Raw genomic sequence first — 26,132 nt, forward strand, 5'->3', positions numbered from 1 at the left:
ACTGGCTTGACACGCCACTATTGGCAGAGCCCAACTTTGATTGCTTTCATTTGAATATTAAATAATTATATAAGTTGTTGATTCAAGTGTGATTCAAATATGTTTTCCATAAAGTCCCTATAGCGTTGTAACTTTTTTTAAATAATCCATTATAAATACCAAATTTAACCCTAATAGTTTGTGATGCAATATGTTTCACCTAAAAATATTTTCCATACGAAATGCAAAATGTAATTATTATAATAATGGAAAAGCAAAAATGTGAAAACACTCTCGATTACGTGCATATATTACTTTAAAATTGCTTAAATTTAATATACTAAGTATTACTTTTCCAATTACTCATAAAAGAAGCTCAAGGAAATAATTTTCTTTCAAAATTCAGTCAATTTACACAACATAAAATTTTTACTGAACTATATGTAACACATTTGGAAGGAATTAAACGATATATGTAAATGAGTAATATCTTCAAGAGATTGTGTTGATATAAGAGATGGCAATCTTATTTTGATTAATAATACATTAATAAAAATAAGGTTCTCAATCCCTTTCACAATACGAAACAATTATGATGACTTCTGAATAAACAACAAACGTCTAACTGTCACAAAGAACATTAACTTAATTGCATTTCAAATTAGTCTTTTGAGACTTGTCATAAACCAATTTCATTTCTGGGAAAGTTTAATTTCCTTCCATTTCTTTTACTCCAGAATCGGATAACGCTTGGTTATCTTTAGCGTAACATCAAGGTCACAGGACTGCCAATTTAATATCCCAAACATTACATATTAATATAGGTTCAATAGTTTGTGTTTGGTTGTATCTCAGAGTAAATAAAACTTACTCTGAGGTTGTATATTAATGAACAACCTAGGGTATTCTTTTCACAGACTATGTGTATTCCAAGAAACATACTAAATATCAATATGTTTAATGTAATAAATTCTTATTCACTTGCTTTTTAATCTACTAGATTAATCGTAACACGGTCAATAATATCAATCAATAAGTCTTGAAGGTTTCTAAGTTTTATACATCTTTTGTGAAATCATTACAATTTTAAAATACAAATAGCCTTAAATTTAGAAGAAATCTGATACCATGTCTCTACATGAGTGTACTTTATTTCACCGTACATATTTGAAAATTAAAGCAAACAAGTAATTTATTTATTTATTTAGATAACAATGCTACATTACAGGCCTAGTGCCCAATTACAATGCAACAGAAAACGGGAAATAAACATATGTTCACAAGATGGTTTTTACTGTCTCTCCTCGTGGAATATAAAACATCTTACCTGGGTAATATTTACCCTTTATAGATAGAATGTGTTGCATCTGTTTACCGAAAGTAAACAATATGTGTTTACCTCTTAAAACTGCAGATATTTCCACCAGTATTGGATTTAGGTATTCAAGTTTTGATCAGTGATAAATTAAGTGTTTTATTGTAGTTACCCTCATCTATCAGGGCGATTCAAGTCGTAAAAATATCAAGTACTGAAACAATCTCATTTATATGTCACTACCTCATAATAATTTTATAAGTATGCTAAATTTGTTACTTGAAGCAGATTAAATGTTAAAACAAAGGTAATTTGTACCTTTAATCTCATTCTAGGGCGATGTAATCTTCTAAATTAGTTTTAATACCAATTAACTTAAGATATTTTTTTTAATACCGTTTTAAGAAAATTTATTATAAATGAAACTAATACTTGATCGTGCATAGTAAATTGTCTATTTGGTACTTGTAATGAAATATGGTGTAGGACAAATATTTTTAATTAAATATAATACAACATGCTTTATTACCTTCTTTAACTCAACCTTTTCTTTAACTCCGAAATGCAGAGTAGCCAAATTAGCTGGCTTATCTTGATTCACATTAAAAATAAAGATTTTCGTCAATCTTCCAGCAACTAAAGTTAATGCTGATAATTTCCGCTATGGCCCAAGTTTATCAACTCTAGTTGACGTAAAAGACGGATTTCATCATCGTAAAACATAACAGTAACTTCTCTTTAGATCAGATAATGCTTGTAACAGTTATTGAAATTTCATGCGGCATGGATCGTGCCATATAACTAAAAAAAATTGTATTTCCTTAAGCTTATATATGATTATACGATACCACGAATAATACTGTTCTACACGTAAGCAATTATAACATTTCAGGAAAACCTTAAAGAATATATCTTGCTCGTTGGAATGTAATTATTCAAAATTTTGAACATTGTGTGCTTATGATGCGCTAATAACAATCGTTATTAAAGATAAAGCAATCTTTATTTAAAGTGACCTAAGATTGCACGGGTTTTCAGCTGTCAACTTCCGATCACGTTTATCTCACTTATTTCTAGTTGCTCTTTCATAGAAAATCAATAACTTTTGTATAAACTTTTATAGGAAGTCAATAACTTTTGACTAAACAGTTAAAACCTAGATTGATATTAGAAAAATTTTGGATTGGACAAAAACTTTCATTATATTATTCACAATATTTTTTTACTCAATTTAAAAGTAGTTGAATTGAGACAACCATTTTCACATCCATGTGTGCACTTATAACCCTTTATAAAACCACCAAAATGGAGTGCAGATGGGTATAAATATTGGAACAGTGAAATATTATTGCAGCTTGATTACTACTTTCTTTTGTAAACATACAAATATTTAGTACGCAGCATTAAATGTGTAGTGTATCAGTGTATATAAAACCCCATAAACTTTTAAAATATTGTTGCGGACTATATCTCACAACGAATGGCCCTATGAAGTTCTGCCAGAGATGGGATACAATGTATATTTATCAGCTATGCCTCAGCCCATTGAGCTATATATATTGGTAATGCCCCTTTAGAAAAGGCGGCATTGGTATAAGTCCTAAGTTTTTGTGAACCTTGTGAAACTAAGAGTCTCTACAATATCTGACAGATAAAAACAAATAGTTTATGTTGATGTTATGAATAATAATTTCTGAGTGAATATTAATCACTAAATCCATTAAAACTACACAATGAGTATATATACAGGGTGTTTTTTTTTTAAACTTGCTTCTTTATTTATGTAAAAACCGCAATAGATAGAAATATGCAGTTGGCGGTAATCATCTATTGACGTAGGGGGGACCTTTTTTTTAATTCAACGTTACATTTACATTCCCCCCCTTTCCTCCCCCTACCCCCAACTTAATTTTTTTGAATAGCAAGGTACCCTTTGTGACATATCAAATAAAAGAGCATGAAAAAAGAAAATGTTTAATGAAAAAAAATAGAAAATCGGTTCATAAATATGTGAGATATTTCCCCCCTCCCCCCCCCCGGAACTTAATTTTTTTTTATAGCAAGGTACCCCTTGTGACATATAAAATGAAAGAGCATAAAAAAAAAGTTTGGTGAAAAAAATTTAAATCGGCTCATGAATTTGTGAGATAATCCCCCCCTTTTCCCCTACCCATAACTTGTTTTTTAATAGCAACGTACCCGCCCTTGTGACATTAATTTGATATGTCACAAGGGGTACCTTGCTATTAAAAAAAAATTAAGTTCCGGGGAGGGGGGGGGAAATATCTCGCAAATTTATGAACCGATTTTAAATTTGTTTTCATCAAACATTTTATTTTTTCATGCTCTTTTATTTGATATGTCACAAGGGGTATCTTACTATTTAAAAAAATTAAGTTGGGGGCAGGGGGGAAAGGGGGGGGGATGTGAATGTAACGTTGAATTCAAAACAATTGGGCCCCCCTACGTCAATAGATGATTCCCGCAAACTGCATATTTCTATCTATTGTGGTTTTTACATAAATAAAGATGCAAGTTTTTAAAATAACACCCTGTATATATATTTAATACGCTAAATGAAAATCGTCCCCGGTAAGGCTATTGTTTCAATATTTACACCCATCGCACATTTAACCAATCTTCTATGTGTACAGATTTTCAAACTGGCTTTTATTTTAAACATAAGCCATAACTATTGTAAACAAGTATTTTTTTTATTTCTGTAACTAGTACGCAAAGTGGCACTTTGTGCCTGTGTACACGTTATATTTTTCCTACGGTTACTATATGACAACATAAATAAAGGGTAGGCTATGTACGCATAGACAGTTGATCTTTTGTTATGCTGTTTCACAAATTAACAAATCAAACCCTAAACAAAATCGTTTCAAAAATAAACCTAAAAATAATTAATAACCATTTTTTTACTAATTAACAAGTAAAGTTTTGGATGAGATTTCAAAAAAATAATGAATAAAAAATCTGAATGACATTTTTCTCTGTAATGTTTAAGTTAACAGTTCTACAACAAGGTTAATTTAAGTCCAAAAGGTTGAAAGTTGAACGACAAATAAAAACTGCACCAGCTGGTTTATTTAGTCGTGTGGCAATCTTGTTATAAGGCGAATGCATACTATCTTGTTGTTTGGTTGAAATACTGGAGTACAAGAAAGTGAAATTAGTTCGAGAAAGTGAAGCGAGTGCTGAATATTAAGTACTGTAAATGCAGTAATCAGCCAATCTGCGTGTTATTATCTGTGCAAAAAACCGCGCTTTATCATATAACTGTAGGATCACATTTGTTTACTCTTGTTTGTTAACAGTTCCAGTTTAAAACTCAGAATGCCTAGCTTTTTCATTTGCTTAACTACAGATATTTTTACTGTCGCTTGATATAGAGAATCTGCTATGTATGTTTTGACCAAAATATGATAACAAAGGACATATAATCTATATACAACCAATTAATGAATAACAAAAATGTAATTTGAAGAAATTAAACTAAATATGCAAATTGTTTCTATTAGTAACCATATGTTGATAAGTTTATAAACTTAACACATTTACTAACAATGAGAACTATAATTTAGTTTTTGTGGGAATTTAAACAGATTTTCCTAGCATATATGAAATGTAGTATTTCAAAATCATTAATATCATCATTTACACTTACATATTTGACGCTATTACAATCAATAAAAAACGCTACACGAAAAGTTCATGAGTTAACCAAGTTATACAAAAAAGGAAACCAAAAGGGAAAGTCATCTATAGATCCTTGAACTCACGTGGTGTCAAAAATACTTTCCAAACAATGTTAATATCAACGATATTGGTCTTATTTGATCTGTTTAAGATGCAATATTACAACAAAACGAAAATGGTCAGTTTTAAATCGAAAATACTGGTTGTGTGCTTTAATAAACTTATACAAAATACAAATAATTCGTTGACTCTCCAAATACTGAGTATTTAAGGGATGTTTTACGCATTGTTTCTATCTAAAATCCATCTAACAACGATATATTGCGTTCGTTATAGACGAACCAAATGTAATAATAAAACGGAAACTATGTTATCTTAAAAGTAAATACGAAAGAAAACATTGTAATCTTTCCAATACAAAAATCTAAGGAAGGAAGTATATTATAGCTTGTCTAACACCAAACATACCTCAAAACCGTAAGCCACCAACCACTAATTCGTCAAACCACATACTGACACCAACGTAAGACGCTTCACCACAACCACAAGAGTATCTCGAACAAACCACTTGTCTCATGTAAATACAGTCAAATACAATGCCAAGTGGTGTAAGAGGTGTATTGTATTTTCCATCAGATTAACTGGAGTTCAACTAAAAGTTTGATTCTAATTCATACTATTGTTGGCATAACTTACTTAATTTTGTTAGGGATCATACTAGAGGACCCATGCTGCTCTGCAGAGTTAAAATAAATATAATATCCGAGAAATAATAAAAATTTTGATTAAGTAATACAGTATCTTGAGCTTAACCACGCTTAACTAATTCAAACGATCAATAGCTCAAATTAAAGCCTATAATTTATTGATTATTTTGAGTCTAAAACATATAGAAAAACATAAACAATACTGGAGGTATTGATTTTTAATCATATAAAACCCTTATAAAAATCATGTTTATGTTGGTTGTCTTTGCGTTTGCTTGAAACTAGTAGGATGCCCGGTCGTTTAAGACAAATCCAAGATGGCGGCATCTAACCTTAGGTATACTAACACCCATGTTGTATAACCTCACTTTAGGTGTATCCACGTGATTTAACCTCACTTTTGTCCACATGGTCGTGCTATTGCTCATGAAACTATGCTATTGTTATCTTTTTGGTGAATTTGATGTGTGTTGCTAAGAAGTCATATGAGGTAACTTATGTCTTGTGTTGACCTCTTTTCTGTTGTGTTGTATAAGTTTCAACCCCTAGGGGTATTTTGTGTCTGTAATTCCTGCGTAATGTACGTCCTCTTTGTCTTGTTACCTATTTAACTATTGTGATTTCCGATCATGGTCTTTAATTACCGATTATGGTGTGTGATCAGTTGACCGATTATGGCTTTTGATAAGGCCTTAAGTACCTATTATGGCCAGTGGTCACTGTCTGTGACTACCGATTATGGCCTGTGGTTATTGATTATGTCTTTTTTTTACTACCGAGTATGACCTGAGGTCACTTATTACGGCCTATGATTGCCCTCCGATTGCGGACTATGACCTATGATTACCGATTACGACCTGTGATTACGGATTACGGCCTGCGATTACGACCTGTGTTTACGGATTATGGCCTACGTTTACCGATTACGACCTGTGATTGCGGGTTATGACAGCGATTGCGGCCTGTGGTTTTGATCCACAATCGCTTATCCATTATGTTGTTTTTTATGTTATTTAACCATCAAATATGGCCTGTTGTTGCCGATTACGCCCTTTGATTTTTATTATGGTAGATCATTTCTCATCATGGAGAGCGCTAACTACTGGCCTGCGCGACTTGTAATAATGATCTGTGATAACTAATCACAGTATCAGACTACATATTGTGACCCTTGACTACCTGAATGGCTTTGAATTACTGATTATGACCTATGTTTACCTACTACTGTCTCCAATTACTTATTTTAGCCTGTGATTTCTGGTTGTGTTTTACGACTACTGCCACCAAACCAAGGCCATCCTAGTATGACTACCTTATGATACTTATCAATTAGGAAAACCACTATGGCCTGCATAACTTGATGACATGGAAAGTTATTTTGAGGCATCTACAGTGGTATTAGACATTTAGCAACGCATCTGGAAACGTTTAGTGCAATCAGCTACAGCATGAGTTAACATCTGTTTTGTTAGTGTGGTGTGATTTATCTAAACCCTTATTTGTACATTTTATGATAAATTCTGGTGATTTCAATAATATTGTACATGTTTGTTAAACATGTCAGGACTGTTGCTGTCTTTTCAGGAAAAAAAATCATCCTGATGCTTTGAAGTTAGCAATATAATCTCAGCTTGGCTTTTGTATGGCATCTGAATATTTGATAAGTCTATTCAGCTAATTAAGCAATTTTACTCCTAAATATTCACTTGGATGTCTTAGTAAGAAACTCATTGTTACTTTTGAAAATAAAACTCTTTTACATATCCGTTGAGATTTCAAGGTATATCATAGGCTAGAACTGTACATATACCATGACCTAGAACAGTTACATATATATCTTTTACTGAATCTCTTAAACATATACCACTCTCTGGAGCGTTTACTTTGAAACTGTTATAGGTATACCAAATATCTGGAACTGTTAAACATATACCACTCTCTAAATCATATACCTTGGAACTGTTGTACGTAAACAAATGTTTGGAACTGTTACTCATTTATGGTCTGAAAATTGTTAAACGTATGGTCTAGAACAGTTATATGTATGTCTTATTCTGGATCTATTAAATGTATGGTTTTGAACTGTTATATGTATGACGAGGTCTGCAACTTTACAATAAATGTAAATGTATGTTATTTTCTGGGATTGTTTCACATCTTATTTATAGGAATCAATGAGTTATAACAGTTAAGTCTTGTTAAGAGGAATGTTGTGATTACTCATCCTACACTTATATTTGGGTTTAAATAACACTATTTTAAACGAATTCCTTCTGACTCCTAGTGGGCTGTCCCCTGTTGAGGTAGCATATCACTGAATAATGTGTTAACATTATTTTAATGCCCAGTAACTTTGTACAGTAAACATTTTTGTAGGTTTTTTTATTACATGTCCCAAGGCTTTTTTTCACTATGTACTTAGTTCACTTTATTTACAAATATGTCATATAGGTACATTATGTATGAAACAAAAATTAGAGGGGTTTACAATGATATTATGCATTACAAATTAAATTTTCCTTAAATCCCCTAATATGCCATAAAAATACACTTTTCTTCTAATTTTGATTGATAAAAAATAACTGTTGGCTACATAATCGGAAAATGACTCAAAAACCTTCAGGTTAAGCGAAAACACCGTAATGACCGAAAATGTGTAGTTTTTAAATGTATGTTGTTATCTTTTTGAGTTGAACTTCAATCGTAAGTCACACATTCTATAGTAGTCTATTGCATAACATCAAAATAAGTTAAGGCGACCCAGTTTCCACACCACGGTAAGCTGTTAGGCTAGGCCGTAGGGTCCCAGCGCGTTCTTTTTGTTAACCCAGAGCTTCACCAAGAGTCCTAACCTCTGGGGGTAGGCTTTTTCAACAATTGCAGTCTATGATGAAAATTTTTACAAATTTCCCACATCCCATTATTTTTGATCCTTTGACTAATGTAAAGGGTTATTTACTTAGGGAAGCCTTTCAATTAACCCTTTTTGCCACTGACAAAGGACATTTAATATGTTTTTTTTGTCTCTGTCAACCCGTTCATTTTAAAAGTCATCAGGCCATTTACTAGGCGAACCGTTCATTTTAGCCTACGACATTTTATTTACTAAGAATGACAGAGATTTTATAATTTTTTGTCAGATTATAGTCCGAGGGGAGAGGGAAATTAGGTGACATGGAGGATAACGCAATGTTTTATGCTTTTTAGGCCAACCTCCGGCCCCCGGACTTATGGGTTTTAAGCCTGCCTGTTGGGCATCACACACATAGGGAGGATAACGCAATGTTTTACGATTTTTAGGCCAACCTCCAGCCCCTGGACTTATGGATTTTAAGCCTGACTGTTGGGCGAGTACACACACACACAAGGAAACACCTCAAACTATAATCCGTTTTTTAATAAGGAACATCTCTAGTAGATGATCATCTACAAAATCACTACTTACATCTTGATATGAAATGACATTGTCCTATTTTACTTGTAAAGTTTTGGATTCCAAGAACTTTTAATATTTACATACTTCAGCATCCACCAAGGTTTACAGCAAATTACAGAAGAAAGTATTGGAAGATTTTTTGTATGTATATACTATGATAACAAATCATAAAAGCTTCATATTGGATAGGGTTTGAGACTATCCTTTCACTGTGTGAAACCAGGTTAAGCATTATACAGCCGGTCCAGATTACCTGGTTGACACCGTATAATGCCCTCTCCCTTATTTATGAAGCTTATTTACAAATTTACATCTTGAACTTGCTTTAGGCTTGGACATTTGAGAGCTAGTTACTGAGGCTTTCCAAATGACGCTCACCCCTCCAAACATGGTTTACGGGCCTTTTCGTCAGCCGCGCCAGTGACCTTCATACAAGGTTTACAGGCTTTTTAGTCAGCCGTGCTAGTGACCTTCACACATGGTTTACGGGCCTTTTAGTCAGCCGCGCCAGTGACCATCATTCACACATGCACAGGGAGTAGCTCAGGTCCTTTGAGATCTGAACGCCTCAATGTACAATCCCACATACACACCATGGAGTAGCGCCAGATCTGAACGCCTCAATGCTGCTTTCTGTCCTTACATTAGCCATCAAGGGAGAGAATAGACTCAATTACATATTTACTCTTTAGGACATGTCATTTTATACCATTAACTGAATGATTATTTTTAAGGATGCTTTACTGGCACTGTTTTTTTTTTATTAAAGGATATAGAATTTTAAGTACCAAGAAATCTGTATAAATTGTTGACTCTAGGAATTTTGCATAGTGACAAAGTTTTGCACTCAGTTCCCAGTTTACTGTACTCTAGGAGCCTTACTATAACCAAATGGTAATGTTCCATATTCTCCTTCAAACTTTCTTTTAGGACCTGTGATTTTAAATACTTTGCATTCTGTTATGGAAATGATATCTCTTTCTTTGGTTCTTCTTATTCTGTTTTCTGCAATTTCTAAAGTCATATTTACCTCACTCAATACCATTTCTTTTAATTTGTCAAAGTTAACTGTTTTTGAGGTTTTCATATTGAGAGTGAGACCTTTAATTTTACAAACGGGAATCAATGTTTGTTTGTTTGTTGACCACACGAGGTATGCATAGGTTTTTGGCCCTCCAGATACAAATTCTGCTATGTATGACCCGGGTCCATACTCGGTCAACTCATCGGTCATTTCCCCTAGATAATCTCCCGTGGGAACTCTGTACAAACCGCCCTTGTATACATACAATACAGAATCAGTATCGTAATACAATACTTGACCACCCAGAGAATCTAGATGCTCATAGAGCTTCAATCTTGCTTGTGCAGTGGTGTAAGCTGCCAACACAACATTTACATTTCTCAATGGCTCGCCAACCTCCTCAATATACTCCCAGCTAACAACAACGACCTCGTCATTGACAATCTGTACTCTATTTACATCTATTTCAGGACTTGAAAACATCTTAAATAGTGTTTTTGGATCCCTAACAATTGTAGCTTTAGTCTGGTTTTCACGCTGACCAAACTTTCCCCAGAAACTGTTGAGCATTAGCTTAGCCAATGACCTTAAGCCACCATTTTTTACAATTTTGTCTTTTTCTAGTTGGACACCCTCTTTCTTAAAATAGTCCTCAATGTACTTGTTTTTGTCCTCATCAGATTCACACCAGCCCGGGAACCCAGAAGCTTCCTGTTTCATTTTTAGAAATTTATTTATAAAGTCCGTGAACAATCCCCCGTTTTCATATGTGGCTACCTTATACTCCCAAAGTTCAAACATTTCCAAGATAATGTAGCCTTTTTCTACTGCTTTACGAATCTCGTCCATGGTCCAGGTTCCTGTTATAACTCTTTCCTCTGTTTGGCACACACAATTATTTTGATTTTGAGTTTCTCCACAAGTCGCGCACAAAACAAACATCAACTTGTCATTCATTTTGGCCGGGAGTACAGGATGGTAAAGATCGCGTGGAGGGAGTACTTTACACTTTAATAGGCCTTCGACATTAAGACCTCTCTGTCTACACTCTCTATCACCTACATAAATAGTGGGGTGGCCTACAGGGTATTTGCCGTATTTACATACCCAGGGATAGAGAGAGCAAACATCAACGTATTCAATGGTTTCTCCCTCCACACACTTGTGGTAGGTTTTGGCATTCCCGGTTCTTCCCCCAAAAAATGCTTGCCTTGGGTTCAAGGGTAAATTGTTGAGGATCGGCAACTTTTCTAGGTGTTTTAGGTTTTCTGTCTTTTTTAACTTTCTAAATTCACATTCCCACATTTGTACAACGTTATTGCCCAACTTTGCTATTTTAGATTTGGTCCGTTCATATCGCAAATGGAGTGAGTCAGAGGGGTCCTCCTTTAACGCAATATCACGATCATAGGGAAAGCATTTAGGGCATCCGTGCCAGTAACAGCCTTGAAATTCATAAATATTTAGACCGTCAAACCCATCTACTTTCATTTTATTGATCTTAACTTCCTTTCCACGACCAGCGTGTTCAATTCTAACTCCACGTTTCTCCTCTTCCCACGATAGCCACTGTAACGCAATAGCCGACTGAGCGTCTGTAAGCCTATACCCGTTCTTTGGGATCAAACCAATTGTATTAGGTTTCAAAAAGTTCCTGCGAAAAGCCAAATTGCATGCGCTAGCGATGGTAACAGCTTCAATAAAAGGGTCAACATTACACTCTTGCAGGAAAATTGAACGAAACTTTAAGCAAGCTTGGGCCAAGATATCAACGTCTGATACACAGTACTCGAGGATTTCTTTCTTAAAGTCAAATGTAAAGTGGTTTGCAACTTGTTCGTTATACCAGTTTTCAAAATCTTTGTGTGATTTTTCAAACATAGATTCTGGACAGTAATACTTTTTTTCCGGCATAGGACCCACATAATTTTGATTCTTAAGGGTGTTGAAAAGGTGTGGAAAGTATCCTTTCTTCTTTTCGGGAGGCAAGTCAAAGGCTTTGGGCAGGGTAGCTAGAGGCATGGGGAAGTAACTTAGTGAATCAATAAACCGTACGTTATCGATCTCCATCAAAATTACCTTAGTTCCCCGCATTACAAGTTTTGGAGTGAACTTGGTCTCCTCCAGAACATACTTGAGCAAAAATTGAAAATCAAAACCCTGCCCATTGTGAGCAATGACACATACATTTTTGAACGTTTTACGAACTTGCATCACATAGTTCATGAACTGATCAACTGGATTGGATTTAAAGACTCTTGTACGGTTTTCACATGTTGTGCAACACTTTCCATCAACACACTCATGGCAAAACTGTTGGGACACACACAAATTTACTTTATGGACCTTAGCGTCTGAATCTGAGGGAAGGGACTCATCTTGACGTGTTTCCAAGTCAAAGAAAATAAACAAAAAGTCTTTAGATTTAGGCTTTCTCGTGTCAGGTTTCATGTAGCATTTATGATTTGGGAGTTTAAATGAACCGCAAGGCTTACAAAACACTTCACCACATTTGTGAGGAGTTGAACGTTCCTTAATACGAATAAGCTTTCCACAGTCTAGACACTTTTTTACAGATTTACATTTATCAATTTCATGTGCAATAAAACATTCCTGGTTACGATAGGTAATGTTACATTTTGGACAAACTATTCCCCCATGCTCCTCTACACAGGGAGGTGAAATATTTTGGCACTGCGGGCAGATGTTTGAGCAACGATGCTCTCTTTTATGATCGTAGGGGACATGACATGCTTCACAAAAGTATACACATGCAAATGCAGCAGTCAAACTGTTAATTACATTATAGTGACCATTGTGAAACAACAAGTTAATTTTCAACTTGGGGCTCTCTACATTTCCCTCAAAGTAGACATCACGTCCTTTTCTGTCATAGTTGTACACAACAATTTTGTAGTTTGTTAAGAAACTGAAATTTCTCAAGCTCTGGAATCCCCGCACCGATCTTGGGTATTTCTACTCTAGCACGACGTACAAGCTCTTGAGCTCTATCAGTTTGTCTCTGTCTACGATCTTTACAAATCAGATTATAGTCTGGATCATTTGTTACTTTGGCTATAGCCACTACAATTGCACGGGGTAAACACAGATTGTCCTTATTATTAATAACAACAATTCCTTTCCTTGCTTTACACTCCTCATCAAAAGTATTGTAAAACCCTGGTCTTACTTTTCCAGATCCCACAGGGAGGTTAATTCGAGTGCACTCTACTTTAAAAGTGTCCGTAGATTTGATTGTTTCAGAGTTTGACTGTACAATACCCGCAAAGATTTGCCACAATACGTCCTCATTAATTTCACTAGCAGGACGAAAATTTACATAGCCAGGTTCCTTAGATTTCAAGTTAAGACTCTCCAGAGTAAACCCCAGCTGATCATTTTCAAATGCTTGCTCTTTCATTTCTCTAACGATTTGACCAAAACCTTGTCTTAGCCAGTCAATTTCACTTGTGTTAGGGGGAGGATTTGAAAATTTAAATACTGATTTACTTCCATACAATCTAAATTTATTTACATAGGTTTCATTTTTATGTAAGAATGTCACAGGTTTTACTACATTATCCAAAGTAGCTGTTTTTCCCAACATGTTGCAAGTATTTAAAAATAGGCCTAAGAAATAAAGAGTCAACTTACGTATGGTACAAGTAAGCTCCTGACACAACACAAAAGGAACAAGAGCAAAAACACGTCCGTCACGATCAAGCTCCTCAATGAGAATGAGGAAAAACACAGTATACTACTGTGTATATACATGCCAGGGGTGACACAGGATGTGTGGCATCTATTCTTAGGGTGGGGTCCCCCTAGGCGGCAGATGGGTTCCCCTTGGCAGGGGACGCATAGGCATGCGCGCGCATCACTTGTGAAAGCTACAAATAGTATAATGGAAACAGTTGTCTCAATTTGCTACTTACAACATGATTTTACAGAATATACACAATAATTATTTCCAAAACACTATAAATTGGTAATATTTATTAAATAGTAGTTATTTTAGCTACAAACTGTTTTTTATTAACGTTGATAGGTCGAACACACAAAATATCAATACATTAATTAACTTTAGCTTTTAATAGAAATTAACAATCTTAAATATAAAAAATCATTGACTGATGGATAGTGGAAGATAAGCAATTCAGGAACACAGCAATAGTAATTGTAAAATAGCCACTATAAAACATGGTTCTGATGCTTTTTATCTCCATGTATTGAGCAAAATCTATTTTCATGCGCAATATAAGACACTATAAGGTCATCATTCTTGTCAAACTAACATAAGATGAATATTTATATAAAGAGTGGGAAATTTCAATTACTGGTTTTATTTTGTCATAAGGTTTATGATACAGTATTACACTCAATACAAGCTTACAGTGACAATACACGAAATGCTGAGTCACATAATTACGCTGAAATATAAAAGTCTGAGCTCTGTTAGTAACATCACAAATACTGTTGTCAGATTTTTGTGCAACGTTGAAGCTGACATAGGTAGATATGTAACGCAACATAACAGTGTTACGTGTGTTAGAACCGTAAAAGGGAAAATCTGCATAGCTGTTACCAAATTAATGATTCAAAAGGGATGTTAAATCTATCTATCTATCTATATATATAAAAGGCAAAGCCCTCACTGACTCACTCACTCACTCACTCACTCATCACTAATTCTCCCACTTCCCATTTACCTAGGAGGGTGAAATTTGGTACACCGATTCTTTAGGCATTAAATAGGAAAACTGAGTTGTTTTTATTCTGATTGGATTCTCGGGCTCCGCCCCAGTGGCTCTGGAGTTTCCCATGTTAACCTTATGAGTACTCATATTTAAATGGAATAAATTAATCTTAACAGCTGTTTCAATTAAACAAATTCGTTCTGTTCTATGATGTTTAATAGCATTAAAGTTACAAAGATTACCTACAGGGTACAGCACTATTATTTTTTTTATTTTATGACAACAGCTAATTTGTAACCAAAATGTGAGTGAGCGTAGCGAACGAGCTAACCTGAAGGCAAGTGAGCGCAGCAAACGTGCTCACACCTAAAGGTGAGTGAGCGTAGCGAACGAACTTCAACCAGGACGTGATTGAGCCAAGCGAACAAGCTCACTTATGAAGTTGACGGCCCGCGGGTACAGCTAGTCACCTATAAATCACTTTTCATGACTCTGTATTCAAAAATAGCCTATTTCCAGCTGATATCTTTGAAAATCTTAATTTCCATACACCAAAAACAGTGATCAGCTGACTATTCCTGACATATAATTACTTTTGCTACATAAACATTACTTTCACTATACAAACAATACTTTGCCCGACAAAGTTACAATCAGCTGAATTGTATTGTACAGCCGTTTTATGTTTAGATAAGGAAAATGAATTGATTACGAAACATTATATATTTTTAAAGTTCGATGAAGTAGTTTTTTTCATTGTGATAAAAAGTATCGTTCAATACTAATCACGAAAGTCCCATTTCGAGGCGAGATAGTGTTTTACATGTGAGTTAGAAGTGAAATATACTATAGTTTGCCCGACATACTTTTCAGTTTTTATTATGAGCCGGCCGAAGTTGTGACTTGACCTTTTACATTATTTTTCTGTATAGTAACTGCTATTAGAGAATGAATCCATTCTTATACAGCCTAATCACCTAAGCTAATTAGACATATGGATCTACTGAAGTCAAGGGAGAAATTCATCATTTAAAAAATTAATTGCCCCTCTACCAAAACGTTTGAACAATATCTCAGGAACAAAATCGGAGTCTATTATTCTTATTGCAGCTATTAAGGATAGCTATATGTTACAAAGATAAATAGATAGAACAGTTTGTTATGGCATAACCAAACATTTAAACATGTCATCTGTCGTAATTTTATCTCTTTTTTATCAAAATCTGTTGAGAATCGGGTGAGTGCACAGGTTTGCTTTAATTTCACCCTGTATTTATTTTTGACAAAAACCATCACTATTTAACTTTAGATTGGCTAGTGGTAACAGCAAGAGGTTTAGAATAGGATATTTGCAACGTGTTTATGAAGTTACAGGTTTTATTCGAACCAGCTGATGTATCCGTGCTTTGCAACAGGGGAAAAATAATAGTGCTGTAATCTGTTGGTAAGCCTTTTAACTTTTGATTCTTTTTAAATATTCTTTTCAAAATCCCTGACATATGTACCTTTAAGACGGTTCCAGGGCTAAGACTTAAAGGTCATCACAGAACTGATGGACTCTATGACATTCTACATGTATGTTTCGTAGCCATCGGTCCAGCGGTGTCTGAGTTTATCACTGCCAAATAAACAATCCAACTTCCCCTTTTATTACCCCTTTACTATAGGTTGTGGACAGTTTATCATTTTCTTGCACTACACAAGGTTAATCCAACAAGGTAGGTTCAAATTACTAAAATTGATAAAGATATTTTACCTAAATACAAAAAAAAATATTTTGAAGAAAGATCACTAACCTATTTGTGATACAATCTATGTGAAATTAGCCAATGTAACGATTTATATCTAATTCATCAACACTATAAAATCTGATTGGTACTAAGTGAGTGCTAACAATTACTATATTGCAGTTATTTAGTATTCCTATTTTTTTCCTAGGTACCTAATTGTGAAATTTATATTTTCATTGCCTTACATCTCAAGGTTAACTATACAACATAGCTTTGGGATCATCTTTTGTGCTTTCCTAACATTTACACATCTCTACATTTTATACTCTTCCATCGTATTCAGGTTGTAATTTACGCTAATTGTATGATCTAGTAGATGAGAGCACAATACCTTAGCTTTTATCCACGCTTTAGCGTCCACAATTAAAGTACATAACTGGATATTGAATATTCAAGACCTATGGTAAATTGGTGTAATCCTGAGTAAAAAACATAACACATTACACAAACTCCCAATATTATACACTTGATATCAATACTGAGTATCACCATTTACCCGATAAAAATTGTTTTCCAAATTATAGTTTTTTCAGTGCAGCCAATTTCTTAAGCGTTTCTGCTCGGAAATTTTGTCTTATAACACCATTAACCAAATTTAGTAGGATTTCTAAACAAACTCATGCGTTTAAATAACCTAATTTTGGTAACATTAACTACATGAGAGCAGCTATCAAGAATATGAACAGTGTTATTCAATGTAAAGGTGTAGTCTTAATGCAAGATGTATCAGCATATAGTAAAAAGTGCTATTCGGGTATTATCAAACAACGTATTGCAATTAATTTAGGGAAATTAAATAATTGTTTTGGAGCTAGCATCTTAATAGCAAGTAGGTAACTAATTTACCTAAAACCATACATATGCATTTAGCATTCTTTTTAATTTTCATAATTTAAGCAAAAGGTAACCACATAAAATGATAGTAATGTACTTTAAAATGTTATTGAAAACATTTATTCATTAGCCAAATATCAACTGATCACAACGCTACTCCTTGTGTCATCATACAACCCATGCGATCCAAAAATAGCACCGAGAAGGGTTACGACTTCCTTAGTTGAGGGGAGTACGCAATTATAAACGAGCCGCCAATCCTCGCACGTGTCTCAAAACTCCACCTTCTGCCATTCATCTCCCCTTCTGTTCTTGTTTTTCTGTTGAGGATGATGCAATACAAACACACAGGATGTTACATGCTGTAAAGTCAACGTGATTAAACGGTCATAGTTGCTGATGACTTTAAAAGATTCCACTCAAAGATTATGGAAATACTCAAGTACATAACAGATCGATGGGTAATCAACATTTCTTGTAAATATCTTATAATTTTTCAAAAGCTGATCTTGTTTTTTAGTGTTTTCTACAAACAGCCTTACTCATAGCCATATTAGGTTGTCAATAATAACAATTATAAATTCTAAAACAATATTTCTATTTCTACTCCATGGTGGTGTTCTATGACTTTCCTATGTTTCCATAGTTGGCAAATCAGCTCTTTCAAGGATTACTAAGAAATGCAGCACAGTGTAAATTCAGGTTTCTTTTTTTTTTTTTTGTATATCAAGTTATCCAGGCTCTCTCGCTTTTTTCCATTGTAATATTTACACTAACCAAAATTCAAATAGTAAATATTTCATCTCAACCAAGTCAGTAAAATGTTTGTAGCAAATTGTTAAATTAGCAAATTTATTGACTGTTTAAAATCAACATATTATGCTCTTCTTCTCTCTTTTAATTTCTGACAACAGCTGGAGTTTCATAACAATTTTTGTTTCCTTTGTTAATCTTATGGAGAAATACAAAACTTTAAAGGTTCCCAGGGCCTCACTCTCTAATTATTTCTCTAAAAAGAAAGTTTCCTGCACAACTTCACGTTACGCTCTTTCCAATGACACCAAATCATACCAATCGTAGTTTTGGAGGAGTAATTGTCACAAAAAAACCTGCTTTTGTATTAAATAAGTATAGATGACACTCCATAATACAGTTTAACGCTTAGATACTCTTTGCACTGCCTCGCAACTCTTCATACAACCCTTATCTCGTTGTAGGTGAATAGGGGTGAATAAGAGGCGAATCTCCATTGTAGGTGTGAAGAAAATACACAGGCCACTGTTTTCCAAAATTGAATACGCTGTGGTTATTAAACAAGTAGCTTTAGAGACAACTTTCAGCGAATTAACATTTTCTTAAATGTAAATTTACATTCCAAAATCAAGTATTATCGAAATACAAGATGTAACATAAGAAATTTTAAACCTAGCCATCCAATAGTGTCTGAGGATCCATCACAGTTAAGTTGTTCACCCAGTATACAACACAACTACACACAGAGGATGCACAGGACTTCAGCTTCAGCAGAAACTATTATGTTATAGCTAAAAAATCAACGAGGATACGAATTTAAAAATCATGATTGTCTTAAAAAATCACATTTTAGGAGTAAAATTTGCACTTGTTGCAATATTTATACAGGGTTTCAAGTTGTACGCGTTTTTGTAACGTGTCTTAATACTTCGGCCCAGTAACCATCCAGCTTGTATCAACCAAGGGATTGTTGAATGATACAAAGACAAGAATAATGATTTTTTACAGCTCTCAAAGCCCTCTTAAAATAAATTGAAAGAGCTATCACCTTCTACCAATACATAGACACGGTGCAACTGCGCAGGTGATTAAGAAGTTGTAAGCAGTTTAGTTTTGGGTTGTGTCGGTCGTGCTGTGCATGCGTCAGCCCATTATGCACGGTTGAACGATTTTTGCCCGTTGTGTCTCAGAAGTCCTTTTAGTCAGTATAGCAGTGTTTCCCAACCGGCGTGCCGTGGCACACTGGTGTGCCGGTAGGTCTCTGTAGGCGTACCGCAAAATTTTAAGTAGTTAAACAATTTTTGATGTCGTAATAGAGGTGCTTTAAGTGCGGTTGCGCGTTCATGAGAACACAATCTTTTGTGTAGAATTACTTGTCAGTGTTGAATTCATGTTTCCAATTTTGAAAAGTCTGCGTCTGTTTGAAGGAAATATAAAAAAGTACTTCTCATCCCTTGATATTTCGAACATTATTGCCACCAGGACTGATGTACGAATGATATGATAGGTTCCGTACCTTTTTATTCCGTGTCCAGTCCTTAAAATAGTCAAGGGTGACTAGTTTCGGGTCATAAATGACCCATTTTCAAACCTATGTCATCAAATTGATTGGTCCATAAATCTGATAGAAGCCTTCGTTATAAGATACAAATACACGTCATCTTGTTAATTAAGCATAAAGTTCAACATAAAAAATTATCCTAGTAATCCTAGTAAAAATATGCTTATTTTGATACGAGTAATGTTTGCGCAGACAACGATAAAAAACTGCTAAAAGAAACGGTTTCAACGATTTTTTAACAATTGAAAATATTCGTTGTTTGGACCTCATTGTTGGTGACAGTGAGTATTGTAGGTAGTTTATTGCCGACATTTCCCATCACAATGGAAAAACTCTATGCTTACTAAAGATGATCTTTTTACTCCTTGTGGACCGTCCCCAGGAGGAGAGGAAAATTGATAATTGCTTAAAAAGGCAGGTTTTTATGATAAATATCATAGATAAAACATACTTCCTTATTTTGGTTAGTCTATGTAAATATCTAGATACAAAACTGAACGATCATATCTATGTTTGTTAAAAAAATATTAAGCCACCCCAGGACTTTTAAACACACTGTATGTTATATTACAGTATGTGTCAAAGAGATACATTTTTTACTTGACTTATAGAGCACATATATTACCAATAAATATAGAACAGCACCAAGAGAAGCCTTCTTCCAAAGAACATCAATGACGACAACGTTCACATTGCACTCAAATGTATGGAAATCAAGACTGTTGCTCATAAATAACCGTAGTGAACACGCTGTTGCACTTGCTACTAACAGTAGCTTAATACTTCAAAACAGTTTACCAGCAATTTAGCCGAAAACGTGTATGCACAGTTTGTAGACTACCCTCGACAGAGCCACATGCGCTGCACGAACAATTATAGTTCGGGTAATCCCTGAATTCTGGGAACGACATGCGCAATTCAACATCACCCCCAATACACAATTCTCGGTTTGGTTAGTATAGGGGGCAATGACTGAGTTAGCTTAAAACAGTACTAGTACACAGGCCTGTGGCAAAGCAGCCACCAAATGCCCTATCAAATGGAATATGGAGCAACACTTCTGACGTTGGTACAATCAATCATTTGGCAGAACTAGTTCAGGAAAAACAGTTAGGTTAAAGAAAGATCAAGTACTTAATTGCTGTGATTACACAGTCATATCAGAAAATGTTTCACACTCTTGAATCGCCCATAAAAAGCTCCGCATCTAGTTCATAAGCCTGCAAAGCACAATGTTCTGGATTGCAAGAGACTTTGTGTGAAAACCAAACAATGAATCAGACACTACAAAATCTCCTAGATATGTACGGGTTGTCACATTAATAACATGTGAGGTATGCAAACTATAGCAAGGCTAGAGCATAAATCAGCCCCTCCCCAGCAATCTAAAAACTTGGGAATGCCTGTACATATATTGGAATTCATCTGAGTTGTAGGCTCTTGTTTCGAAAAATAGTAAGTATTTACATCTAGGTATAATTCTTAATAAATAATACTCATATTCGTGCCCGAGTTAAGGCAAAATATTTGCATGGTACTGAATAAAGATACATAATCTATGTATATTTTATATGTGACGTCGAGTGCTCTGCATTAATAACATGAGAACAAAATTTGAGGTTAGCTTTGGTTAACTAAAGTGGTGCTTATAAACTGGCGTATTACAGTAAATATAAGTTAAGGGCCACCATCACTCTAGTTTAACACAAGATTATGTCTCAAGAATGTATAATTTGAGACATCCACCTTATAGATTTTACTTTTTCTATCTAATTTATTCTTTTATGTTAATAAAATATACTTAGGATACATTTATTAATACAAGTCCAGGTTATTGCACTTTTTCATTGCTTGATTCAAGAACAATTTGGGGAATTTCCAAAGACAACAGTCAAGTAGTAGATGATAGACAACAATCAATAGCAATAAACCAAGCACGGAGATAGTTATCACTACCTCAAAGTTAAAAGTCACAATCAATTTCGTGTCATTTACTTGCCTACTTTTTAGCAAATTTCTCTATAGGGAAGTAGCTATTACCGTAGGTGGCACGGTTAGACCTAGGCCCGGGACCAATTTGCTTTTTCATTTTTGATGACCCCAGAATCAAAAACGATAACTAGAGCAAAAATGATTCGATTTCGATGAAATTTGGTACAAACGTGTAAACCCACGTCTATTCAAACGGGTTCGGGAACCAGCATGATCGCTTAATAGGAACGAGGTTTTACGAATGATTGGTTTTATGGGGTGAAAATTGGTTTTTCTCATTTTTTACCCTACAAAATAAAATGTTCAAATTTATCTCTTGGACTTATTAAAGATCTTAATAAAGTAATGATTTAGTATATCAAAGTGTTTTTGTATGATTATTTGTAACGGAGAAAATTAAAAAAAATGAAAATTTAAAATTCCTATGTTATTTTTTACGGAGAATATAGAAAATTTTGCTTGTTTATGAATATATATTTTGATCAAACCTGGCAAATTTATTTATTTTATACTAAGCTATTAATATTTTACTGTAGCAGCAATCCTGGGTAATCATTAAATCTAATGTCATTTAATAGATTTAATTGAAAATCCTTCAGAGAAATGGGAACTCGCTTAGTCAGTAGGTTTGCTGTGGCACGGGTATTTATATTAATATAATTTTAGTTTAATAATGTAGTGGATTTTTCAAAGCTACACCCTATGTAACTAAGAAAAAACTAAATTTGAGAAAGATAATGAATTGCTTTATTAGATCTGTAGCCATCAAACACAAGGACACAAAACGTGCAAAACATACTCCTCAACCCTACGGAAGTGACGTATAACCCCCAGTGGGGCTCTGAGCTATAAATATCTCCTTGTCACTGTCTGTTTATAACCCGACTAATTGTTGACGATTGCAACACAGTTGACACTTCCTTAGGCGGTCGACACACGGGAAGACTGAAACCCAACTAAAGTTGAACCAACTGTTTTTTGACGCGATTACGATTGCAGTTGCGTTGGTTGAATCCGCACACGGGCGCGACCGAAATAATTGTAGTTGAGTTGAGAAAATGAATGAGTTCAAATTCTGTTATAACGATACTGTGTAATGTGTATGGTGTTTGAAATGTGTAGTAGTGTTTAAGAAGCCCTGGTATTTTATAGACAATCAAGAAAGCGTAGAAGGTATTGGGTACATCCTTATGTTAAAACAAATATTCATTGTAGCCTGTTTGTAGCTGCTGCTGCATTACAAGAAACAGACGCATAATTTCAGTCCATGTACAGGATGTCAATACTTACAATATTCACAAAAATCTACAATATTCACAAAAATACTGGAAAGGTTGTTCAAACCAGGTGACTGAAATCACCTAGCAACCGGCAGACTCTCATTCAACTCTTGAGGTTATGGAGTTCTATACCAACATATCACCACCCACCTTACGATCAAAATATATGTTTTTAGTCATAAACATGGTAAAATTGCCAACGTGGTAAGATAGGATAGACGCTTCTAAAAATAGAAATTACCCCTTGAGTTAATTAATAATTATTTTATAAAACGATGCAGAGAATTAATCTGTCCTATGAAAATCTAAAAAAACTCATAAACATTGCATGACCACATTCCCGAAGAGTCAAGATAATATGTTTCTCTTATCACCCCTATTATAAGACCTTGGCCCCACGTGTAAATGTTCTTGACAGTAGCTTACTCTTTATAAAGTCCCAGAATGTGACATACATGTACCAGCTCCATACCATACATATAACAGTTCCAGATCACAGTATGACAAGAAGCATAGTAATAAAACAAAATGTTCAACAGTTCCAGACAACGGGATGGATGAAATAATTGAAGACGACGGAATTACACTAAACTATCTTGTAAAATACCATAGGTTTGTTAAGAGAAGCTATGATAATTAGTTAAAATTATAGTTTTCATACAAATTTCAAGTGATTTAGACATTATATATTGCTAACTTCAAATCATCAAAATGATTTTTTTCCTGAAAAGACAGCTAAGTCCTTACATGTTTAACAAACATGTACAATATTATTGAAATAACCAGAATTTACTATCCAATGTACAAATATGGGTTAAATCGCACTAACAAAACAAATGTTAATTCTGCTGTGGCTGAATGCATTAAACGTTTCTAGATGCGTTATTAAGCTATTTACAGATAGGTCCAATGAAACTATAGATAACCATAAACACTTTCCATATCATCATCAAGTTATGCAGACCATAGTGGTTTTCCTAATTGATAAGTATCGTGAGGTAGTCACATAATATCATAGGTTGGTCTTGGTTTGGCAGCAGTAGTCATAAAACATAATCGGAGGCAAAAGTAGTTAAACACGTGCTATAACCATCGGTCGTAATCAATAATTCCAAGTCATTATAGGCAGGTAGTCAAGGGTCACAATATGTAATCTAAGACTGTGATTGGCAATCAAAGATCATTATTAGAGGTCACGCAGGCCAGATAGTTAACGCTATAAATAGTGATAAATCGTTGGCCGTAATCAAAATCAAAGGGCGTAATCGGTAATTAGAGGTCATAATCAGTAATCACAGACCATAATCGGCAACAACAGGCCATATTTGATGGTTAAATAACATAAAAAACAACATAATGGATAAGCGATTGTGGATCAAAACCTAATCGAAAATTGAATGTGTTAATCCGCAAACGCAGGTCGTAATCCGCAATCGCTGTCATAACCCGCAATCACAGGTCGTAATCGGTAAACGTAGGCCATAATCCGTAAACACAGGTCGTAATCGCAGGCCGTAATCCGTAATCACAGGTCGTAATCGGTAATCATAGGTCATAGTCCGCAATCGGAGGGCAATCATAGGCCGTAATAAGTGACCTCAGGTCATACTCGGTAGTAAAAAAAGACATAATCAATAACCACAGGCCATAATCGGTAGTCACAGACAGTGACCACTGGCCATAATAGGTACTTAAGGCCTTATCAAAAGCCATAATCGGTCAACTGATCACACACCATAATCGGTAATTAAAGACCATGATCGGAAATCACAATAGTTAAATAGGTAACAAGACAAAGAGGACGTACATTACGCAGGAATTACAGACACAAAATACCCCTAGGGGTTGAAACTTATACAACACAACAGAAAAGAGGTCAACACAAGACATAAGTTACCTCATATGACTTCTTAGCAACACACATCAAATTCACCAAAAAGATAACAATAGCATAGTTTCATGAGCAATAGCACGACCATGTGGACAAAAGTGAGGTTAAATCACGTGGATACACCTAAAGTGAGGTTATACAACATGGGTGTTAGTATACCTAAGGTTAGATGCCGCCATCTTGGATTTGTCTTAAACGACCGGGCATCCTACTGAAACTCGACCAATTTGAATAACTAATAGCTTAAATGAAAGCCAGTATTTCACTGAAAAGTTTTAGACTAAAATATATAGGATTATAAAATTATAACTGGTAAAGGTACATCTTAAATTGAAGTAAGAATTAGAAAATAAATCCAAAGATGTGTTTTGGTTGAGTAATACAGTGGGTAAATATTTTCCGATGCTTATGCGAAAACTTGACGTGCATGCCTTCAATTTCATACCTCAATCATAAAAATTAGTCGGGTAGAAGAGCCAAACGAACTCGGCGAATAAAACCAAAATTTAACTCCCTTAAGAAATACATAGGGAGCAAATTTTGTTTACGTATATGCCGAGTGGGATTATAGATAAATTTATTCCCATGCTTCATGGCAAATCTGTACTTCAATTCGAGACCTCAATCATGAAAATCGGAAGAAGAGCCAAACGAACTTTGCAGCGAAAAACCAAATTTAACTCCCATAAGAAATACATGGAGAGCAAATTTCGTTTACGTATACACCGGTCGGGATTAGAGATACATTTATTCCGATACTTGATGGCAAATCTGTACGTGCATACCTTCAATTCGAGACCTCAATCATGAAAATCGGTCTGGTAGAAGAGCCAAACGAACTTGGCAGCGAAAAACTAAATTTAACTCCCATAAGAAATACATGGAGAGCAAATTTCGTTTACGTATACACCGGTCGGGATTATAGATAAATTTATGCCGATGCTTGATAGCAAATCTGTACGTGCATACCTTCAATTCGAGACCTCAATCATGAAAATCGGTCGGGTAGAAGAGCCAAACGAACTCGGAAAAGAAAAACCAATTTTTTTCATATATAAGATTATCCAAAAATGATTGATTCTTGATTATAAAAACTGCAATGGATACAAAAAAAACTGCAAAGGATACATTTGCAGTATCCCGGATATCGATCAGCTGATTTCCCGTA

At 34.7% G+C, this 26,132-nt stretch overlaps 1 protein-coding gene across 1 annotated transcript; it reads right to left on the minus strand.

The window, feature by feature from the left end:
* Positions 1 to 9,685: 9,685 nt before the first annotated feature.
* On the minus strand, positions 9,686 to 12,188 carry LOC128982012 (uncharacterized). The gene is made up of 2 exons (XM_054401050.1): positions 10,461 to 12,188; positions 9,686 to 9,775 (listed from the first exon to the last, which is right to left on the minus strand). The coding sequence occupies exons 1-2, from the start codon at positions 12,186 to 12,188 to the stop codon at positions 9,686 to 9,688; spliced, it is 1,818 nt and encodes a 605-aa protein (XP_054257025.1).
* Between the last annotated feature and the right edge of the window lie 13,944 nt (positions 12,189 to 26,132).

This window comes from Macrosteles quadrilineatus, unplaced genomic scaffold, assembly GCF_028750875.1.
Source record: "Macrosteles quadrilineatus isolate MER2022 unplaced genomic scaffold, UCM_ALF_1.0 Scaffold_81__1_contigs__length_513824, whole genome shotgun sequence".
Taxonomy (NCBI): Eukaryota; Metazoa; Arthropoda; class Insecta; order Hemiptera; family Cicadellidae; genus Macrosteles; species Macrosteles quadrilineatus.